This window comes from Corella eumyota, chromosome 7 (genome assembly GCF_963082875.1).
Source record: "Corella eumyota chromosome 7, kaCorEumy4.1, whole genome shotgun sequence".
NCBI lineage: Eukaryota > Metazoa > Chordata > Ascidiacea > Phlebobranchia > Corellidae > Corella > Corella eumyota.
The window spans coordinates 10,403,066-10,425,915 of NC_137496.1; the positions used below are offsets into that span (position 1 = coordinate 10,403,066).

General features: G+C 31.9%; 2 protein-coding genes across 3 annotated transcripts; both read left to right on the forward strand.

Moving 5' to 3' along the window:
* Positions 1 to 120: 120 nt before the first annotated feature.
* Positions 121 to 12,148, forward strand: LOC145759201 (receptor-type tyrosine-protein phosphatase gamma-like). Its single transcript, XM_082572968.1, has 18 exons — positions 121 to 235; positions 587 to 700; positions 1,117 to 1,329; positions 1,712 to 1,856; positions 2,242 to 2,324; positions 3,292 to 3,389; positions 3,472 to 3,565; positions 4,850 to 4,962; positions 5,396 to 5,494; positions 5,919 to 6,053; positions 6,334 to 6,488; positions 7,130 to 7,265; positions 7,915 to 8,274; positions 8,652 to 8,777; positions 9,170 to 9,322; positions 9,960 to 10,099; positions 11,480 to 11,654; positions 11,786 to 12,148. Exons 1-18 carry the CDS (start codon positions 136 to 138, stop codon positions 11,945 to 11,947), a joined length of 2,601 nt encoding a protein of 866 aa, XP_082429094.1. The 5' UTR covers positions 121 to 135; the 3' UTR covers positions 11,948 to 12,148.
* Positions 12,149 to 13,395: 1,247 nt separating this feature from the next.
* LOC145760596 (uncharacterized) lies at positions 13,396 to 20,636 on the forward strand. Of its 2 annotated transcripts, none has more exons than XM_082574519.1 (10): positions 13,396 to 13,758; positions 14,511 to 14,589; positions 15,047 to 15,116; positions 16,029 to 16,161; positions 16,927 to 17,104; positions 17,685 to 17,856; positions 18,254 to 18,391; positions 19,014 to 19,094; positions 19,171 to 19,297; positions 19,556 to 20,636. In XM_082574519.1, exons 1-10 carry the CDS (start codon positions 13,586 to 13,588, stop codon positions 19,938 to 19,940), a joined length of 1,536 nt encoding a protein of 511 aa, XP_082430645.1. In that variant the 5' UTR covers positions 13,396 to 13,585; the 3' UTR covers positions 19,941 to 20,636. The 2 variants fall into 2 exon arrangements, with proteins under 2 accessions (XP_082430645.1, XP_082430646.1); XM_082574520.1 differs by lacking the exon at positions 16,029 to 16,161 and adding an exon at positions 16,186 to 16,318.
* The last annotated feature ends 2,214 nt before the right edge of the window (positions 20,637 to 22,850 follow it).

Below are 22,850 nucleotides of genomic sequence, written 5' to 3' on the forward strand. Positions count from 1 at the left end.
CGTTAATTAAAATTTAAATCTTTTTAAAAAGGGGGTTTAGTGTTGGGGTAGGGGTTAAGATTAAGAATTAAACTCTAATCTTTAGCCCTTAATTAACAGCTGTGTTTTTTTTCAGAAGTTTTTATTCGTTTTTTAATGAACTCCTTCATGTATAAATTTTATTTTTTTGTTTTTTTAATTTGGGCTTCAGTTTGTTTTTCTTATTCATTAAAATGTTCTTCAAAAATTGGAAATGGTAAGTTAAATATAAAAATGAAAATTAACACAATTTAAAGACCTTTTTTCTATTTTTTACTGGCACCATTGTGTAGTGATAAAAACACTTCTTTACAGGAGGTCTTGGGTTAAATCCCCACTGCTTTCATGCTTAAGTGTCCTAAGTTAGGTGCTATAAACGCTATAAACTCCTGTTGAACCAAAAAACTAATCAGCAGGTTAATTATCAGCAACTATAATTAATAATATTTCAAACTGGCAAAGTCAACTCAAGACTGGTTTGGGTAACAAATATTACTCTATATTTAGGTCATGAAGTCAGCCTTCCAAATAAAAAATAAAAAAAGTATATATATATATTTTTTTATAGATTCAATGATATCGGAATGTCCCACTGGCGCATGTAGAAAAACAACAGTTTGTGTTCTAGATTCAAACTTCATTGCAGGATACAGATGCTGTAAATCATCTAACTGCTCTTATAGTAAGTTTTTAAAAAAAAAATTAATTATTACTAGCACTTTAATGTATTGGTTAGGGTAGTTGGGATTTTCACTTGAGGTTGTGGGTTCAACCCCCGCTGTTGCCATTTTGTAGCAATCATGGATGGTTGCTAAAATTGCAATTTTTGTTGGATTTTTTTTTATTAGAAACTTGACTTAACTACATTAGGTTTGAGGTTTGATTCTCACTGCTGTTATGTTGTTACACTTGAGTAGAGCATTATATATGACTCAAACTTCTGCAAAGCCAAAAAACACTTATCAAAATCAACTCGAGATTGGGTCGGGGTAACAAATGTTACTCTATGTTTAGACTGTGAGGTCAACCTTCCTATATTGAAGATAAATAAATACAAAAAATAACTTATATATAAATTAAAAATAATAAACTTTTTAGATGAAGGTAGATATTGCTCAGAACCAGGTCAAATTGCCAATGCAACAAGAATTCCATTAACAAGAAATCGAAAATACCCGTTCAACCCTGGAGAACGTGTAGTTTATAAATGTCAGAATGGTCTTATAACTGAAAGTATGGGATTTAGAAGGTGCTTGTGTAATGGCAGTTGGACACTGCCTATCCCGAAGTGTGTGCTACATCCTCCAAAAGGTGATTTTAACTTTGAAATTTTTTAATTAGCACAATATATATATACTTTTGTACAACATAAACTGCCATTGTGGTGTAATGGTCAGAGCACATGGCTTTACAACATGGGTTCTTTGGTTTGATCCCCACTGCCCCCAAGCTGTAGCACCCTTATATAAGGTGCTGTAAATGCTATAAACTCCTGTTTAATCAGCAACTAAATTTATTGAGCAAATATAATCTATGATATCTCAAACTGCCAAAGTAAACTTGAGACTGGGTCAGGGCAACCAATGTTACTCTATGTTTAGGTCGTAAAGTCAACATTTTCCCACATTGAGGATAAATATATAAAAAATAATTTATAAAAAAATAAAAAAAACAATTTTTTTTTAATTTTTAGGTGTGGATAACAACACACCCCCCCAAGTGACTATTCCTGACTATAACGACAATGATTCCGGATCTGTTAACACAACTATCATTATAATTATTATTCTGTTGGTCGTGGTGTTTCTTATTGCATCTGTAGGCATTATTTTTTGGAGGTAAATTTTTATGTTATTTATCCTAAACAGAATTTTTTTTTTTTAATGTATTTATTTATCCTTGATGTGGAAAGGATGACTTTACAACCTAAACATAGAGTAACAACAGTTACTCCAACCCAGTCCCAAGTTGACTATAGTAGTTATATTTTTTATAGTAGATATTTTTAATTATAATTTCCTGATAATTAGGCTTCTAAGTAAGTGTTGGCTCGGCAAGAGTTTTTATCATTTATAGCACCTTTCTTAAAGGCGCTACAGCATAAGAGTAGTGGGAATCAAACCAAGGACCTCATGTAGTGAAGTCAAGTGTTCCAACCACTACATCATGCTGATAGTCTAATGTAAACATTTTTTTAATAAAACTTTAATTTTGTTTTTATAGAAGGAGGAGATATAGAAATGAATTTTTCTTTAAGGACAACGACCAGAACAGCCAGAATTTTGAAACTTTTCCAACACACCCAAGTAAGTACAATAAATTATGTCAATTTCATTGGCAGCATGGTGTAGTGGTAAGAACACTTGCTACACCACACATAAGGTTGTGAGATGTAGCGCCCTTGAGTAAGGTGCTATAAACGGTATAAACTCCTGCTGAGCCAGCACTTTATCAGCAGCTTAATTATCAGGCAATTATAATCTATATAATATCCCAAACTGCAACAGGCAACTCGAGACTGGGTGGAGTAACTGATGTTACTCTATGTTTAAGTCGCGCATTCCACTTTCCCACATTGAGGATAAAGATATATACTAAAAAAAACTATAAAACTTATTTTAATAAAAAAAAATAAAAAATAACAAAAGAAACGCCTAAGACCTTAACACAAAAAACTAAGACCTTAACGCTGAAAAAAATTTAAATTTAAAAAATATAATTTTAAATTTATTTTTTAAAACAAAATTAAATTTTTTTTCAATATTTACGTACACAGTTCTGCAAGAATAAATTTTGTTTATTATTTCATTTTTGCTGGGAACTCATTTCAATTCTTATTGTTTATATTTTTGTGAATTAAATTAAATTTACTCCCAAAACATTTAACAATGAAATTAGAAAAACAATTTTTATTTTGCTAATGATTGAAAAAAGGTTTTTAGTTTTTTTTTTTTTTGAAATTTTGTTCCTTAACATAAGTAATAGACTAACTGACAATATATCTGCTATTAAAAAAAAACATAGAGTAACATTAGTTACCCCAACCCAGACACAAGTTTACTTCGGCAGTTTGGGATATTATTCATTACTACAGGATACTACAGCATAGGAGCAGTGGAAATCGAACCTAAGACCTCATGTAGGGAAGCCAAGTGTTCTGACCACTACACCATGCCATATAATACTTAATACAATTTTTATGTATAGTTGTATTATTATTACAAAAAGTATATAAGTATATTTATTGTTCACTAATGTTACATTTATTTTTAGCTAATCTTCTGAAAGATGCTGTCCCTGTTGATAAGTTTGCGAGATATGTTGCAGTTCGCCATCAAAGTAATGAGCGGTTATTTATTGAAGAATTTGAGGTAAAAAAATTTCTGTTAATTTTCTAAGAAGTTGTGTTAACTTTGTTTTTTTTATTTGTTATTTTTTTCTTTTTTTTTATAGGAATTTCAGAATTGTCCGAGAGATAATCTAACAGGTTATGCTTCTAATACTGGTGAAAATAAAGCCAAAAACCGATATACAAATATTATTGCTTGTAAGTTCATTTCATTTTTAAATTAATTAATTTTTTTTGGTATTTATTTATCCTCAATGTAGAAAGGACGACTTTACAGCCTAAACATAAAGTAACATTTGTTACCCCGACCCAGTCTTAAGTTGACTTTGCCAGTTTTAAATATTATTGATTGTAATTGCTTGATAATTAAGCTGCTGATTGATTTTTGGCTAAGCAGAAGTTTATAGCATCTTAATTAAGAGTGTTACAGCTTAAGAGCAGTTGGAATCGAACTCAGAACCTTATGTAGTTAAAACAAGTGTTCTAAGCACTACATTTTTTTTAATTCATGAATATATAGACAAAAATTCTACAAAAATAATTTTATTTATTTTTAATTTTATTATTTTTAAATTTAATAAAGGATAGTATAACTTTTTATTATAAAATCACTTATTTCTTTATTTTAAAAATTTTTTTTTATTAAATTTCTCTAAAAATAGAAAGGTATTTTAATTGAACATATCCCGAAATAAGTAAAAGGGTTAGTGCCTACACTTATACACACAACCTATATCCTTAAAACCTTGTTGAATGAAAATTGTGGTCACATTAGTAGGAAGTGGTTATTTAATAAAACAATTTAAAGATTTTATTCTGACATTTTTACGGCGTGTTTTAATGTGTTTTAGAATTTGTGGATTTTTTTTAATTTTATAAAAAAAAAAATATTTTATCATGTTAATTTAATTTTTGTATTTTGATTTTTTTATGTTATATTTTTTTTGATTTTTTTATGTTATATCTTTTATGTTATAAAACTTAGTTAAAATGTCATTTTTCTTTTTGTTTTTTATTTACAATAGTTAATAGCCTACTGTCGGCATTTTAATTGTTGTAATAGGGTTGCCACTTTCAAATAAAATTTGTCTGTGATAATTTACCGGCGCACCACAAATGGCAGTTTTTTTTGTAGTCCTTTAACTTAGGCATACATATATATTGGCCTCTAAGCTTTATTATAACTAGCTAAAAAACATAAGGCATCACACTATGAGCCAAAAGGTTTCGGGTTTGAACCGCACCAATGCCACACTATTTGTCTTTGCGCCCAGTGTTTACAAATAGCTCAAACACACCAAAAGGTTTCGGGTTCAAGTCGCACTAATGCCACATTTTTTGTCCCCGACCCAGCGTTTACAGATAGCTTAAACACATTACAACAGCACACCTTTTTTAATAAATTATATAAACCTATCACCTTTAAGTTATATGAAAAAAAATATTGAAAAAAATTAAATGAAAAATTAATCTTTTATTTAGATGACCATAGTAGAGTAGTGCTAAGAAGTAATGGCAGAAGCAGTACATCAGATTATATTAATGCCAACTATGTTGCCAGTTATCAAGAACCCAAAGCTTATATTGCATGTCAGGTAGGGTGTTTTTATAAACATATTGTTTTAAGTAAATTATTGTAGTTTTTTGGATTTATTTATCCTTGATGTGGGAAGGTCGACTTCACAACTTAAACATAGAGTAACATTTGTCACTCCCACTCAGTCTCAAGTTGACTTTAGCAATTTGAGATATTATATAGATTATAATTGCCCGATAATTATGCTGCTGATTAAGTGCTGGCTCAGCAGGAGTTCATACTGTTTATAGCGCCTAACTCAAGAGCGCTACAGCATGAAAGCAGTAGGGATTGAACCCATGACCTCATGTGTGGTGTAGCAAGTGTTCTTACCGTTACACCACGTTGCCGGTTTAATTATAGAAATTTTTACTCTGTAGTTCATAAAATAATTGCATTATTTTTTTTACTTTTAATTTGGTTTATAATTTTTATTTACTTTATTATTACAGGGCCCACTTCCTACTACTTTTAATGAGTTTTGGAGAATGGTTTGGGAAAATAATGTTGCAACTATTGTGATGATAACTAACCTTGTGGAAAAAGGAAAAGTAAGCTATTATATTTTAGTATTTATTTAACCTTGATGTGACAAGAACGACTTTACAACCTAAACATAGAGTAACATGTGTTACCCTGACCCAGTCTCAAGTTGACTTTGCCAGTTTGAGATATTATTGATTATAATTGTCTGATAAATAATTGTTTTTTGGGCTAAGCAGAAGTTTATGCCATTTAAATTGTCTTACATAAGGGCTTTATAGCATGGAAGCAATGGTGATCGAACCCAGGATCTTCTGTGATAAAGCAAGATTTTTTACACACAACACCATGCCGCCAGTCATAAAATCAAATGTAGTAAAAATTAAAAATTTTGCTTCAAATTATAAAATGTTTTTTGTTAATTTTTCTTGTATTATTTTTTATTTATTGTTAAAAGTTCTCAATTTTTTTTTATTTTTAAATGACTTTTAGCCTAAGTGTGACCAATATTGGCCTTCTGAAGGAAAGGAACAATACAAAAACATCTCAGTGGTTTTAAAATCTACCGAAACCTTTGCAAGTTACACCGTCCGAACTTTTGCCATCAAAAACAATAAACTGCGAAACGTAAGTTATATTAAAAAAAAATTTTATCCTCAATGTGGGATGGTTGACTTTACAATCCAAACATAAAGTAACAACTGTTACCCCGACCCAGTCTTAAGTTGCCTTTGGTAGTTTGACATTTTTTGATTATAATTGCCCAATAATTATTATTTTTGGCTCAGCAGGAGTTTATAGCATTTAATTTTGGGCTACTTCAGCATGGAAGCAACTGGGATCGAACCACGGACCTTAGTCCTAAATTCAATTAAATTTTTTAATATTTTTTTTAATATTTTTATAGGGTAGAGGTAGTGAACGTAAAATTTTACAATTTCATTTTACTGAATGGCCAGATCATGGAACGCCTGAATATCTTTTACCTGTTCTTACATTTATTAGGAGGTCATCTAATGCTAATCCTAATAATCACTCTGGTCCTATAGTTGTACACTGCAGGTTTGTTCTGTTGTAATTTATATGAGGAAATAGACCAGTTTATTTGCTTTAAAAGGCATAACTTTTGTTATCTGACTCTGTCTTAAGTTATGTATGTCGGTTTTGGTTGGTATTAATCCCAATAAGACCGACAGCGGTGTAGTGGTAAAAACACTTGTTACACCACCATGAGGTCTTGGGTTAAATCCCCACTGTTCTTATGCTGTAGCGCCCTTAAGTAGGGTGTTATAAACAGTACGAACTCCTGCTGAGCCAGCACCTAATCAGCAGTATAATTATCGGGCAATTATAATCTATAATATCCCAAACTGCCACAGGCAACTCGAGACTGGGTCGGAGCAACTGATGTTACTCCATGTTTAGGTTGCGCATTCGACCTTTCCACATTGAGGATAAAGATATATATACAAAAAAAAATTATTGGATAATTATAATAAATAATATCCCAAACTGGCAAAGTCAACTTAAGACTGGGTCAGGGTAACTGATGTTACTCTATGTTTAGACTGTAAAGTTAACCTTCCCACATTAAGGATAAATAATTTTTAAAAAAATTAAAAAAATGGCGGCAGTGGGGATCAAACCTTAAACTTCATTTTGTGATATTAATGATATACATTAAACTACTTGTACTTTCACAGTGCTGGTGTAGGTAGATCAGGAACTTATATTGTTATCCACAGCATGATGCAAATGCTACAAGCCCACTCTCAAATCAACATCAAGGACTTCCTTAAGTTTATTAGACTACAAAGAAACCATTTAGTTCAAACGGAGGTATGTTTAAATAAAATAGGCAAAGGCGATACTACATGAGGTCTTTGGTTTAATCCTCTCTGTTAGCATATTTTTAATTTTTTGAAACCTTAATGAATTTTTTGTGTTTTTTTTATTCTTGATGTGGAAAGGCCAGCTTTGCAGTCTAAACATAGAGTAACATCAGTTACTCCGACCCAGTCTCGAGTTGCCTGTGGCGGTTTGGGATATTATAGATTATAATTGCCAGGTTATTATGCTGCTGATTAAGTGCTGGCTCAGCAAGAGTTTATATACCTTTAATAGCACCTTACTCAAGGGCGCTACAGCATGAAAGCAGTGGAAATTAAACCCACGACCTCATGTGTGCTGTTGCAAGTGTTCTTACCACTACACCACGCTGCCGGTTAATCTTGACAGTTTGAAATATTATTAAACATATTTGCCTGATAATTAAGCTGCTGATTAAATGTTGGCTCAGCAGGAGTTCATACTGTTTATAACATCTTTCTTTAGGAAACCACTGGTTTAAATTGAACTCAGGACCTCTTGTAAAAAAACTTAGCGTTCTGATTACTACATATGCTTACTTCATGGTTGGATTTTGAAGTCGACCTTCCCACATTAAGAAAAAAAATATAAAACTAACCCAGATTTTTTGTCTTTTTAGGACCAGTATGTATTTGTTCACGATGCTATGCTCGAATACATACTTAGTGGAATAACAGAATGCTCACCCGATGATCTATCTTCATATTACCACGACCTTAACCAAGCTAGTGTGGGTACAAGCACCACAGACAAAGCTGGTGATATTGGCCGCGCTGTGTGCCGATCTGGTCTCGAAAAACAGTTCATGAAAGTGGTGTACACTCATACGGATATTTTGGATTATAATATTGCAAATCGTTCGGTGAATGAGAAAAAGAACAGGCCTGGTGCTGTTTTACCGGTGTTTAGATCGAGAGTGGTTTTATGTAACCATAATAGAGGAGAGGGCTCTGATTATATTAATGCATCATTCATGCAGGTGTGTGGAATTTGGTCTATGCTAACATGACTTTAACCTTTTTTTGTATTTATTTGTCCTCAATGTGGGAAGGTTGACTTCATGGTCTCAACATAGAATAACATTTATTACCTCGACCCAGTCTCGAGTTGCCTTTGACAGTTTTAGATATTATAGATTATATTTGCTTGATAATTAAACTTCTGATTAAGTATTGGCTCAGCAAGAGTATATTGCCTTACTCAAGGCTGCTACATAATGAGAGCAGTGGAGATCGAACCCAGGACCTCATGTAGTAAAGTCAAGTGTTGTAACCACTACATCTTGCTACCGTTTAATTTCTTTTGGTAATTTTTTTCTTTAAATTTGATAAAAATTCATTTTTATTCTTTTTATAGGGTTATAGAAGCAGTGGTGAATTCATAATAACCCAACTACCACTACCAAATACAAAGAAGGATTTTTGGCAGCTTATATGGGATTATAATTGTCCATGTTTTATTACGATTTTGGACAACCAATTTGTGAGTAAAATTAAATTTTATAAAACTAACCAAGTTTTTGATCGAAATTGATTTTTGATAAAATATTTGGCTTCACTTCGTGGGGTCCTGGGTTTGATCCTTGCTGCTTCTATGCTGTAGCATTCTTTTGTAAGGCTCTATAAGCAGTATGAACTCCTGCTGAGCCAAAAACCAATCAGCAGATTAATTATAAGGTAACTATAATCAATAATATCCCAAACTGCCTTTTAATTATAAGGTAACTATAATCAATAATATCCCCAAAAAGGCAACTCAAGACTGGGTTAGGGTAACTGATGTTACTCTATGTTTAGGCCGTGAAGTCAACCTTTCCACATTGAGGATAAATAAATACAAAATTAGAATCTTTAATAAGTATCATTATTTTTTAGAATTGTGAAACTGAAAGATATTGGCCAATAGCAGGATCATCTCTGACTTGTCCTTCATTTAATGTTAGTTATGTAGAACCTCATTCAGTTAAAACCATCAATGATAAGGAATGTGTGTTGACTGTTCGAGAGTTTATGCTAGAAGCTACCAAGGTACTTAAATTAATTTAATATTAAAAGAATCATAATTTGTGACTGAGAGTTATAAATATTTTCATGGATATTTATTTATTCTTGATGTGGGAAGATCAACTTTACAGCCTAAACATAGAATAACATTTGTTACTTTGACCCATCTTTGAGTTGACTTTGCCAATTTAGAATAACATAGATTATATTTGCCATGTATTTTTTTTTTGTATATATCTTTATCCTCGATGTGGGAAGGTCGCAACCTAAACAGAATAACATCAGTTACTCTGACCCAGTCTCGAGTTGCCTGTAGCAGTTTGGGATGTTATATATTATAATTGCCCGGTAATTATGCTGCTGATTAAGTGTTGGCTCAGCAGGAGTTTTTACCGTTTATAGCGCCTTACTCAAGGGCATTACAGCATGTGAGCATTGGGGATTGAACCCACAACCCCATGGTGGTGTAGCAAGTGTTCTTACCACTACACCACACTGCCGGTTAAAAAAAAGTCTAACTACTTAAAACCAAAACTATTGGAAGCAGTAGGAATCAAATCCAAGGCCTTATGCATGCATGTATTACTGCCCAGTGCCTTAACCATTACCCTATATTATTTTGTAAATTGTATTTCTTTTTTGAAAAAAAAATTCTTTTCAGGATGATTATATGTTAGCAGTGAAACAATTTGAGGTAAGTAATTGGAATACCGAACATCCTTCTGTTCAACAATTAGCTGTTCTTAAAGAAATTTATGAATTTACTAAACTGAAAGATGGACCCACTGTTATACAAGATAGGTAAGCCTAAAACACTGAATGACGTGGAAAGGTCGACTTTGCGGTTTTAACATAACGTAACTTTTGTTACCTCAAAAAAATTTTGACACATTTTATTTAAAACAATAAAGCAATCCTATGATGGTAGTTACAGTGTGAAATAATCTTCAAAAAATAATTACATTTAATATAACCCAGTATGGCTCTAGTAGGAAAGCACGAACTGGTCACGATAAATTGCATGTGATAAAGGGACTAACTGAAATAAACCTACCAAAAGAAAGAACGTCCCAAAATGGCCTTTCACAACGTATTTGACATACAATGCACAAATATATTAAACAACCTACCAACTAGTGGGGGTCCACATACATGAAATAAGTGAATGTATTTGTTTAAAATAATTTAAGAATGTGAGAAAAGGAAATGAAAACTTGACAAATCAAAATATATTGCAAAATTAAGTAAAGTTTGGGTCACGGAGTCATAAAGTGGCTGAATGAATAGTTATAGTTAAGTAGCTTTAGATGGTTCAATTAGTTTGTTTAGGATGGTTGTACCCATGACCTGTTTAAATACATGGAATGCCTTGTTTAAAAGTGAAACATTTTTTTTGGTGAATAATTAGCTAGATAGTAAAAATTAAAATCCTGTATTTTTTGTTGAAAAATATAAAATAAAAACTTCAGCAAATCTAGCAGTGAATATGCAGTAAGTTATAGGCGCATATCTGTGGGTAAATTATAAATTAAGGTTAGATTAGGGTTAATAAAAAGTTTTTGAGTTTTTTATCAAAGGTTTTGTTTGAACAGTTTAGCTGAACACTATCATTAGTTAATTTATTTCAGGTTTTAACACCAATATATTCAACTAATTGTTGTGCAAGGGTTTTAGTGAATTAAGGAATTGATAGTTAGGATTTATATCGGGTATTTTGGGAGTGAATGGTGGTTGGGTTGGAAAAGAAATTATCAAAACAAGATGGGAGGGAGTTTTTTAGGTATTAAAAAACTATAGAGCTAGTTTCAAGGGTAAAAAGATCTTCAAAAAGTAGTAAGTGGGTTGGCAAAAAGAATTTTATCTTGGGTATTTTTATAAGAAATTATAGTAAGGTATTTTTTGCAAACATGTTAAATTTGGGAATATAATTGCCGCCTGATAATTAAGTTGCTGTTGGTTTTGGGCTCTGCAGGAGTTAGTTCCGCTTATAGCATCTTATCTAAAAGCGCTACAGTTTAGAAGCAATGGGAATCAAACCAAGAACCTTAGGCAGTGAAGTTAAATGTTGTAACCACTACACCATGACCCCATTCCTGAGTTTATAAAAATTTAAATAAGAAATTAAAATGAAAAAAGGAAAAGTTAACTAAAAATTGCAACATTTTTCTTTAATTTATTTAGGTTTGGATCAACATCAGCAGCCCAATTTTCATGCTGGCATTTAATCCATTCTCAACTTGAGAATGAGCCAGTTGTTGACGTTTACCAAACTGCAGTTATGGCTTGTCAGATGAGACCTCGTGTTTTTACTTCTCCTTCTCATTTGAAGTTTTTGTACGAAGCTGCATTACTAGAGGTAGGTTTAAAGTTTTTGGTATATGTATTTTTGCTACTGTGACAAAATGTTACCCAATGGTAGGCTTGTTAAGTCGTCCTTCCCACATCGAGGATAAATATTTAAAAAAATTAATTATATATTAACTTTAGCATAAAGAATCATCTCAAGATGCTTTAGATGTTTCTATCGACGATGCATCTGTAAAATTCAATGCAAAAGCTCACTCTTCAAGTTTTAGCGAAACTGCGGCTTTAATATCTCCACAGGAATCAAATAATATCGATAAAAATAATATTTTGAAGTCTACCTAAAACTTAAATTGATGTGTGCTCAAAGACAGTATTATAAATTTGTTTTTTTTACCTTTTTAAAACTTTTGTTTCCTGCACAGCATATTGTTATTTCACTAATACTTTTGTTTAGATGTTTAACTCTGTTTTGTAAATATTTTCAATAAAATTGAAATGATTTTGAAGTCTTATTGCAAAAAGAAATAAATTTTTTTTTTGTCCATTCAATATTTTTAGTAGATTTAACAACTTAACGTGTAAGTTTCTATCTTTAATGGTGAAAAGTGTTTTGCTGTGACATGTTTAAGCTATTTGTAAACGCCGGGCTTAAGGGTGAATAGTGTGACATTGGTGCAGCTCTAATCTGAAACTTTTTAATGTGTTTGAGTCATCTGTAAACTCCAGGCTCAAGAGCAAAGAGTGTGGCTTGAACCCGAAACCTTTTGGTGTGTTTTAGCTACCTGTAAATGCCCGGCTTAAGGCTAAATAGTGTGGCTTGAACCCGAAACCTTTTGATGTGTTTCAACTATCAGTGATCACCGAACTCAAGGGTAAATAGTGTGGCATTGGTGCGCCTCGAACCCGAAACCTTTTGGCTTATAATCTAATGCAATATACTACACTAAATTTTTATATTAGAAAAGTTAGGTCTTAGTTTAAAATAGGGAAAATGGTAAACATTTCTTATGGTTTTAAATATCACTTTAATATTGATGTCTAAAATAGTAAAAATCGAAATATAAGTTAAATTTTTGTTTAATATAAATTTATACGTGGCATGTCAATCTGTAAAAATAGTTACGACCGCGATTCAAATTTTTTGATTTTTTTTTTGTGTTTGATTGACATTTTGTTGGGCTGCGATTCGTTTAATCAATATATTTAATTACTGAACAGTTTAAAATAGGATTTAATGCTAGAATTAATGTGAATAAAGTTTAAAAGTAAAGGTTCTAGCATTATTTTGTTGTTCGCTGTTCTATAACTGCAAAAATTTGAATATTAAGTAGGGTTTTGCAAAAATGGCGTCGCAAATTTTTGTGTTTTGATTATTGATGACGTAAATAGCCTTTTAAGCAAATGTGACGTCATCCTGTCATTAAAATATTGAAAGTCGGGCTAATTATTCTTACATAATAATAAAAGTTAGTCACACTAATGTCTGAATGTCTGAAAAACAATTTTTAAACAAAGTTAAGTCTGTAGGTAGTAGGAGTAGAATAAATTAAATTTTGAAGTTTGAAAAGAAAAAAGGGATTTTCTTATATTTTGTATTTGATTCAAAAGCATTGTGCATAAAAAATTAGCTTTTGTTTAAAAGTAAGGGTTCAAGTAAAACATTTTTTTTTAATGTTAGATACCCCTATTTTGTGTAAGTAAACCCCTTTATCCAAGGGTCTCGTTTAATCATAACCCCTGTTTAGTTTTGTGCTGTATGCTTTTACATAAATTTTTTATTTACAGGTTGTTGTATTTAAAAGCCTTATTTTTAAATAAATAAAATAAAATCTAAAAATCCGACAGTTGCAAATCTAAAAGAATATTTTTTTGTGTGTAAAGAACAATATTACAAAACATCCAAAGTTAATTTTAAAAAATATGGTGCTATAGACAACAATACAGTCTTACTTTTCTATCTTAATATACAAACACACAAAAATGGATAACTTAAAACAAGAAGATATAAAGTCATCACCTCAAATAAATGGAAAAGTTGTGAAAAAGCGTGGAAGACCGGCAAAAGTTAAACCGACAACTAACGGCGATGAAATCCCTCCGAAACAAACTAAAATTACTGACACTATGAAAAAAGCAAAGCGAACGGTTGACAGGTAAAAAAATTATAAATGGTTTTAAAATTGTTTGTAACATAGATTTGGTCTTTTATTGTTTTTGCTTTAAAATAAACTATATAACTGGTGCTATAGTGTAGTGATTTAAACACTTAGCTTTACTAGTTAAGGTTATAGGTTTAATTCTCAATGCTTTCATGCTATAGCGCTGTTGGATAAGGTGTTGTAAACGATATAAACTTCCGCTAACCAAAAAAAAAACAATCAGCAGATTAATTATTGGGCAATTGTTTTTTTGTATATATATCTTTATCCTCGATGTGGAAAGGTCATCAGTTACTCGAACCCAGTCTTGAGTCACCTTTAGCAGTTTGGGATATTATATAGATTATAATTGCCCGGTAATTATACTGCTGATTAAGTGCTGGCTCAGCAGGAGTTTATACAGTTCATAGTGCATTACTCAAGGGCACTACAGCATGGATGCAGTGGGGATTAAACCCACAACCTCATGTGTGGCGTAGCAAGTGTTCTTACCACTACACCACACTGTCGGTGTTATCAATAATATCTCAAACTGACAAAGTCAACTTAAGACTGGGTTTTGATTACAAATGTTACTTTTTGTTAAACCTTAAAGACGTCTTTTTTTACCCAAAATTAGATATGTAATGGTTAGGGTATATCCAGGGTAATATATAATTTTAAAAGAACTGTTAAGGTAATAAAAATTTTGCCCAGAATCGTAAAGATATTAATTAAAAAATATTTCAACTTTGTTTTTGTTTTAGATTTAAAGGAGTCACAAAAGAAGAATTAATGACAAGACTGCTTCCCGACCGAATTAAAACTGGTCTCGATATTTTAATTGTAAGAAACGTTATGCAATTTTTTTAGTTTTATGTAACACATTTAAATTGCCAATTAGTAGGTTATATATTCTTTTGTGTACTAGTTTTTTATGTCATATAATGATATGCAATAAATTGTTTTAATTGCCTCCCATGAGGACGGTATTTTAATTGTTGTAATATAGTTTTAACATATATTTGCCTAACTATATATAATCAATCTTGTCAGACGATATATATAAATGTATAAATATCCAATTTGTTGGTTTACGAAATAAATAAAACTGCCATTTGTGGTGCCTTGATAAGTTACTTGCGACCATATTACAACAATTAAAATGCTAAAGGGTGGGCTTTTGACAAGTTTTAATAAAGCTGCCTAAAAAATGAACATTAGTATATATTTATATGTATATATACAGTTTTTGCTGCATAATTCATATACCTAAATTAATCAAAATTTCCTTTTATTTTAGATTGGGATAAATCCAGGGCTGTTTGCTGCTTATAAAGGCCACCATTATGCTGGTCCTGGGAACCATTTTTGTAAGTTAAATTAAACATTAAATATCTGTATTTGTCGTTATATTTTTTGGTATTTATTTATCCTCACTGTGGAAAAGATGACTTCACAGCCTGAACAAAGAGTAACATTTGTTACCCTGACCAAGTTTTGAGTTAAACTTGGCAGTTTGGAATATTATTGATTATAATTACTCGATAATTAATCCGTCGATTGAATTTTGATTTAGCAGTATACTGTTTATAGTGCCTTACTTAAGGGTGCTTTAGAATATAGCACTTAAAAAAGCATAATATGCAAATATATCCTAAAAACTAGAGTATTTTATAAAGATTTCAGGCATTAATACATTTGTTTACATAAAAATTTGAGTTATTTATGTAAAAGTTCATTTAAGTGAAAAGTAATTAGTATAACACTTATGTCACGTCACTTCTCATTATCTCAATAATTAGAACACTTAATTGTCACATGTTCTTATAAGCTGTTATCCTGACTTCATACAATAATTTTACCAGAAATATATTTTGTCAAAAGTTTTTAAACATTTTTTTTGCTATTTTTTTACCCTAAATGAGGTAAGCATGAATTTCACAGTTAAACATTAAGTATTACTATTTATCCTGACCCAGTCTGGGGGTAACTTTAGAAGTTTGGGATATTATTGATTATAATTGCCCAATAAATTATTGCTGATTGATTTTTGGTTCAGCAGAAGTTAAAACCTTTTATAGCACTTTATTCAAAGGCATTTTATTATGGAAGCAGTGAGGATCAAACCCTAGACCTCATGTAGTAAGACCTTACAAAAAAATCTAATAATTTAAAGTAAGCTTTCCCAAATAAAAAAAAAATTTTTTTTTAATTTTTGAATAACCAAGATTTTACAAAATATATTATTTAAAATATTTCCAAAATTTGTTTCAAATTATTAGGGAAATGTTTATATTTGGCCGGTTTTATCCCCACCCCTTTAACGGGTATGCAAGACTATATGGCACTTGACTTCGGGATAGGATTTACTAATATAGTTGAACGTACAACTCCCGGAAGTAAAGATCTAACCAGGTGATGTTTTTTTGTATTTTTTAGGGAAATGTATAAATATGTCGGGGTTTATTGATAAACAAGTAACTTCGGATAACGATGTTGATTTGTTGAATTATGGAATCGGGTTTTCAACAATCGTTCAACGAACGACACCGTCGGCGAAGGATTTAACGAGGTTTTAATATTTGTTGGTGATAATTTAAAAAGTTTGTTATATACTTGGCTTCACAATGGGGTTTAGGGTTTGATTCCCACTGCTTATAGGCTTAAATAAGGTGCTATAAATAGTATGAACTCTTGCTAAGCCAACACTTAATCAGCAGCATAATTATCAGGCAATTAAATTCAATAATATCCCAAACTGCCACAGGCAACTCGAGACTGGGTCAAGGTAACGAATTTTTTGCTATGTTTAGGTTGTTAAGTTGTCCTTCTCAACATAAAATAAGTAAATTCAAAATGTTTTTTAATTAAATTTTCTAGTCCTTTGAATTGTCAAACAAATTCGAAAATTGATTTTCTTTTAAGTTAACTTTCAGAATAGGCCTATATATATTTAAAATAAATAATAGTTTAGACTTATGAATCATACAAATATCTGGTATTTACCTCCTAAAGCAAATATTAGATAGTCTATTTAATTTAAAATCCTTACTATCCTATGTAAATTATGAGTTAAATAAACACCAAATTGAAATTAAATTTTTTGGTAAAATTAAAATCTAAAACGGAATTAATTTAATAAGTATAAAAATAAAAAAATATTTATATTTTATTTTTTAGCAAAGAAATACGTGAAGGTGGCCTGAAGCTGATCGAAAAAATTCAACATTACCAACCCAAAATTGCCGTTTTTAACGGAAAAGGAATTTACGAAATATTTAGTAAAGAATTGTTCGGGCAAAAGAAAAAAGATTTTGTGTTCGGAAGACAGCCTAAAAAAATTCCAGAATCAAATACGGTAAATTTTATTATTTTTTTTATTTGTGGTTTTTTTAAAGTCTGGTGTATTTCAAATATAGTGTCAACTACTAACTCCTTTTTATTTATTAGGAATTCTCTTTTGTTGTGTAATAGTATTAACTGTAGTTCCATCAAACAGATTTCGTATTGAATATTTTATATAGGGGTATACTAATCTACAAGTTAATATTAAGGCAATATTATCGGTTCAATATAATTTTAAAAGCAATGTTTTAAGTCAGAGTTAAATTTTAATTTTCAGATTAAGAATAAATATATTTAGAAGCAGAATGGTGTAGTGGTAAGAACACTTTACTACAGGTACTGGGTTCGATCCCCACTGTTCTCATGCTAAAGCGCCCTTGAGTATGGCGCTATAAACAGTATGAACTTCTGCTGAGCCAAAAACCAATCAGCAGATTAATTATCGGGCAATTATGATTTATAATATCCCAAACTGCCAAAGTCAACTTAAGACTGGGTCAGGGTAACAAATGTTACTCTATGTTAAGGCTGTAAAGTCGACCTTCTCACATCAGGGATAAAGAAATACAAAAATTTTATTTTATTTTTTTCAGCATATTTTTGTGATGCCGTCCTCCAGCGCTCGATGTGCTCAATTCCCTCGTGCCCAAGATAAAGTCCACTTCTACATCCAGATCAAGAGATTGCGAGATGAAATAAACGGAATCCAAACTGATAACGATGTAGTGGAAACAAATTATACTTTTGATCTAAAGCAAGCTACAGGTAAAATTATAAACAAATAGTTGTACACTAAAAAACTATTTGTAAATAATATGTCAAAAATCCTTAAAGAAATTGGCAAAGCCTCATGTTCAATCCTCAATGCCCTCATGCTGTGGCGCCCTTGAGTAAGGCGCTATAAAAAATAACTCCTGCTGAGCCAGCACTTAATCAGCAGCATAATTATCAGGAAATTATAATCAATAAAATCTCTAACTGCCACAGGCAACTCCAGACTGGGTCGGAGTAACTGATGTTACTCTATGTTTAAGTTGCAATTAGACTTTCCCACATCGAAGATAAAGATATATACAAAAAAATAAATAAAAAAACAAACTAGTAGAGTTAGGCCCTGAAACTTTTAATTGTATTTTTAAAGTCTGTTGTGCTTTTTTTACAGAAATGGCAAAGATCGAGAAAGTAAAGAAGGAAAAACACGATCCCTCATATGATGAAAATGAAGTTGGATTCCCCTCAAACAACCATCTGCCTCAAACTAATATGAACTCAACTATGCAAAATCAACAAGGAGAAACTAGTAAGGACCTTTTTTGTATTCATTTAACTAAGAGTAACATTTGTTACCCCGACCCAGTCTCAAGTTGACTAAGAGTAACATTTGTTAACTAAGAGTAACTAAGAGTAACATTTGTTACCCCGACCCAGTCTCAAGTTGACATTGATAGTTTGGGATATTATTGATTATAATTACCCGATAATTAATCTGCTGTTTGGTTTTTGGCTCTGCAGGAGTTCATTCTGTTTATAGCGCTTTACTTGTGTGGTGTAGTGGTAAGAACACTTGTTACACCACCATGAGGTCGTGGGTTCAATCCCCATTGCTCTCATGCTGTAGCACCCTTAAGTAAGGCACTATAAACGGTATGAACTCCTGCTGAGCCAGCACTTAATCAGCAGAATAATTATCGGGCAAATATAATCTCAATAATATTCCAAACTGCTAAAAGCAACTCGAGACTGGGTCGGAGTAACTAATGTTACTCTTTGTTTAGGTCGCGAATTCAACCTTTCCACATCGAGGATAAAAATATATACAAAAAAAAGCGAAGTGTTCTATGACTACACTTTTCCATGTTCTTTATGATTTTCTTATTTGAGTTGTACATTTAACTAGATTTTTATTGTATTGTGCTTTGTAGGTGGTCAATCAGCCTTACACCATCCTCATTTAGTTAAATGTTTACAACAGAAAGACCATTGCTCAACTTCCCAAACTAAAGGTAAGTGTTATTTACTACTTCACCAAAAAAAAAACTTTTATTTTTTTTTTATTTTTTAATTAAAAATTTTTTTTAGTCATAGAAAGCAAGCCCCTTAATGCTCTCAGAGTAGAAAATGTAACCGATGCGCAGAAAAGTAAAAGAGTTGACCTGTGGCTTAAGACACAACAAGATCAAGAGTACGACTCCGGACCTCCTATGGGGTTAGTTTACAATTATTTGTTTTAAACTCTTTTTTTTGCCTAAATATTAAATACCAGTTATTTTTTTGTGGAGTGACCTTACTGACCTTACTTAAGGTCACTACAGCATGGAAGCAGTGGGGATCAAACCTATGGCCTCCTGCAGTAAAGTCATGTGTTCTAGCCACTACATTTTTTAGTTTAAATTTTACTAAAGCCCCGTCTGCTACCTATTAAGCTTTAAATTATCTATTAAAATATTTTATTTGCCAAAACAAGAGCTGAAGAGAGGTTGGAACCCAATAATGTTGACCAAGCAGAGAGTGACCAAGGCAGTCAACGAAGTCTGGTGAGCGCTGGTGTCAGTGGTTCCAATTCAACAGGATCAACATCTGGGTATGGATCAACAGATACAAATCAACAACACAATCGCCAGGATCGCGTTGAAATGTGGGTGAGAGAACAACAATACGTGCGACAACAACAACAGCCCCCGATTCAACGGGAGATTTTCGAGCCGGGGCATAATAATCACTGGGTACAGAACGGGTTTCAAATGTTTGGGGCTTCACCCACGTCCTCGATGGACGGGAGACCCCCGGTGCCTTTATATAGCGTCTGGGGCGGTACCGAAATGGTTCCCGGTGTCAACTTTTTAGAGTAACGTGAAATACATTGCATTGTTTGTTTAAAGGGGCACTACAATGCAAAATGTTAAAGGGGCACTACAATGAAAATCTTAAAGGGCCACTACAATAAAAAATTTTAAAGGAGCACTACAATAAAAAATCTTAAGGGGCACTACAATGAAAATCTTAAAGGGGCACTACAATAAAAAATCTTAAAGGGGCACTACAATGAAAAATCTTAAAGGGGCACTCCAATGAAAATCTTAAAGGGGCATTCCAATAAAAATCTTAAAGGGGCACTACAATGAAAATCTTAAAGGGGCACTACAATGAAAATCTTAAAGGGGCACTACAATAAAAAATTTAAAGGGGCACTATAATGACTGGAAAAAAATTCAACCTAATTTTGCTTACCTTTCTCTTGTTTTATTAGGCACAAACTAGGCTTATTTTTTGTGGGGGGAAGGGGTCAATGGTTAAAAAAATGTAGTGCAAGCAGTTAAAACTTCTATTCGTTTGTTACTTTTGTCGTTATTGCATTTTCGTTTTTAAGAGGTTATTTAAATAAGTATTTTATGTGTGAATTATTTAATCATGTTTAAATATGTTCCTTTGCTTTTAAATTGCAGATTTTTTATCATATTTATGACAATTGGGATGTCTTATTGTAGAATTAAAACACTTTGGTATGCTTTTTGCACATACACTGAAATTTCGTTTACTTGTATTTTATTCAAACATTGATAGTTTAAAAGATTCACGATAATGAACAATTCTGTCGACATTCTGCATCACTTTAACTTGGGTAAAATCCCTCAACGACATCAGTCTTACTTTATTAGCCTTAATTTCTGATATAACATAAGGCCCAGCGTAACTCGGGTCAGGGTTAATATCGTCGTGCGGTCTTTTTTTGCTGTTTAACAACAGGACTTTTTCTCCGGTTACAAATTTAGGTTCTTCTACTTGATTGCGGGCATTTAAAAGTGTTTGATTGTTTTGTGCGACTTGCATAAAATCGATTAGGACTTGGTGAGTTCTAGCGTCCTGTAGTCTTGTCCTTGGAGGTGATTTTGAGTCATAGTTTGGCTGTAGTATCTGGTTCAAATCAAAACCCTGTAAAAAAAAATTCTTTTTTTTTTCTTTAAATTTATGCAGGAAAAAAGGTTATCCTAGTCTTTAGCTATATTTTCAGTTTTTGATGTTATTAACCTTATATTGTAATCAGGTCAATTAATTAAAAATTTTTGCAAGAGTTAGTACTGTAAGACACTTTTCAAGACTGCTACGACATTACAGCAGCTGTAATTAAACCACAGACCCCTTCAGGCAAAGTGAGATGCCTTAACTGCCTTGTCAACCTTTTATTCTAAAGATTAAGAAAAAAAAGGTAAAAGTAACAAAAATTTACTAACGCTAGAAATTGTTGCAACTGGGTCTGTTTCGGGGACAGGTGGCATCCTTGCTTCTCGTTTGTGGAGTAGAAAAAATGGGGTAAATTTCGTGACTGGGTGCTTCTTTGTTCTTAGGTTAAACAACATTCCATCGATATAATGTGGCCAGTCAAAAGCATGTTCCATAACAAGATTAATAAACGCGCTAGAAAATAAAAAAAAGATTACTGGAAAAAACGAAATATTAGCAGAATTTTTTGCTAAATACCTGCGTAGTTCTTCTGCACATTTTTGGTCAAATGTTTTAACATTAGGGTGATAAACTGCTCTTACATTGTGTTGTATTCCAAGTTGTTTACACAGTTCATTATTTACCTAAACATCAAAATTCGAGATTATTTTTGATGTGGAAAGGTTAACTTACCAGCCTAAACATGGAGTAACATTTGTTATCCTGACCCAGTCCTGAGTTGCCTTTAATAATTTTGGATATTATTGATTATAATTGCACGATAATTAAACTGTCGATTGGTATTTTTTGTTTAGCAGGAGTTTATTACAAATATACCGCAATACTCAAGGGCAATATCGCATGAGAGCAGTTGGGTTAAAACTCAGGACTTGGGTTGTTAAGTCAAGTATTATACCCACTACATCATACTGTCAAATTGGGTATGATTATTCAATAAATAAAATTTTAATAACATCTAAAAATGACCAAAGAAAATAAAATTTACCTTCTATAACAAAAAAGTAAGTCTGTGCAATTATCCTCTACTTAATATAATAAAAATAACTAAAAGATATTCAATTTATTCACCTCAGTAATAAACTCAATACATTCATCGGAAAGCACACATTTACAAGCTCCATGCCTATAAAAAATCAACTTCAAACAAGCAGCCACATCCGCTGGAAATTTGTTGCAAATTGGAAACGCTTCGACCCATTTACTATAGTAATCAGTGGCAGAGAAAATAAATTTGTAACCTTCTGATGTTTCATTTACAGGACCTATGATGTCCATTGATAATATTTCCCATGGTTCGCTTACCTTTAAAAAATTAAGATTTTATGCTGGTATTTATTGTTTTTTTATATTTATTTATCCTTAATGTGGAAAGGTTGACTTTACAGGTTAAACATAGGATAACATTTGTTACCCAGACCCAGTCTCAAGTTGACTTCGAAAGTTTGGAATATTATTGATTTTAATTGCCAATAAATAATTTGTTAATTAGTACTTGCTGCAGCAAAAGTTTATACAGTTTACATCGCCTTATTTATGGACACTACAACATATAAGCAGTAGGAATCGAACCGAGGACCTCTTTTAAAGGAACCAAAGTCTACCTACTTACCTTAATTTGTTTTAACTTGGTTTTATCTCCATCTTTTACAACCAAACAAACAGGGCAACTATGTATCTAAAAACAAAAATCTTATATTTCAGAAAACCAAGTGTTATTTGTGAGGTAGTGTGGTGTGGTGGTAAGAACACTTGTTACACCACCATGAGGTTGTGGGTTTAATCCCCACTGATCTCATGCT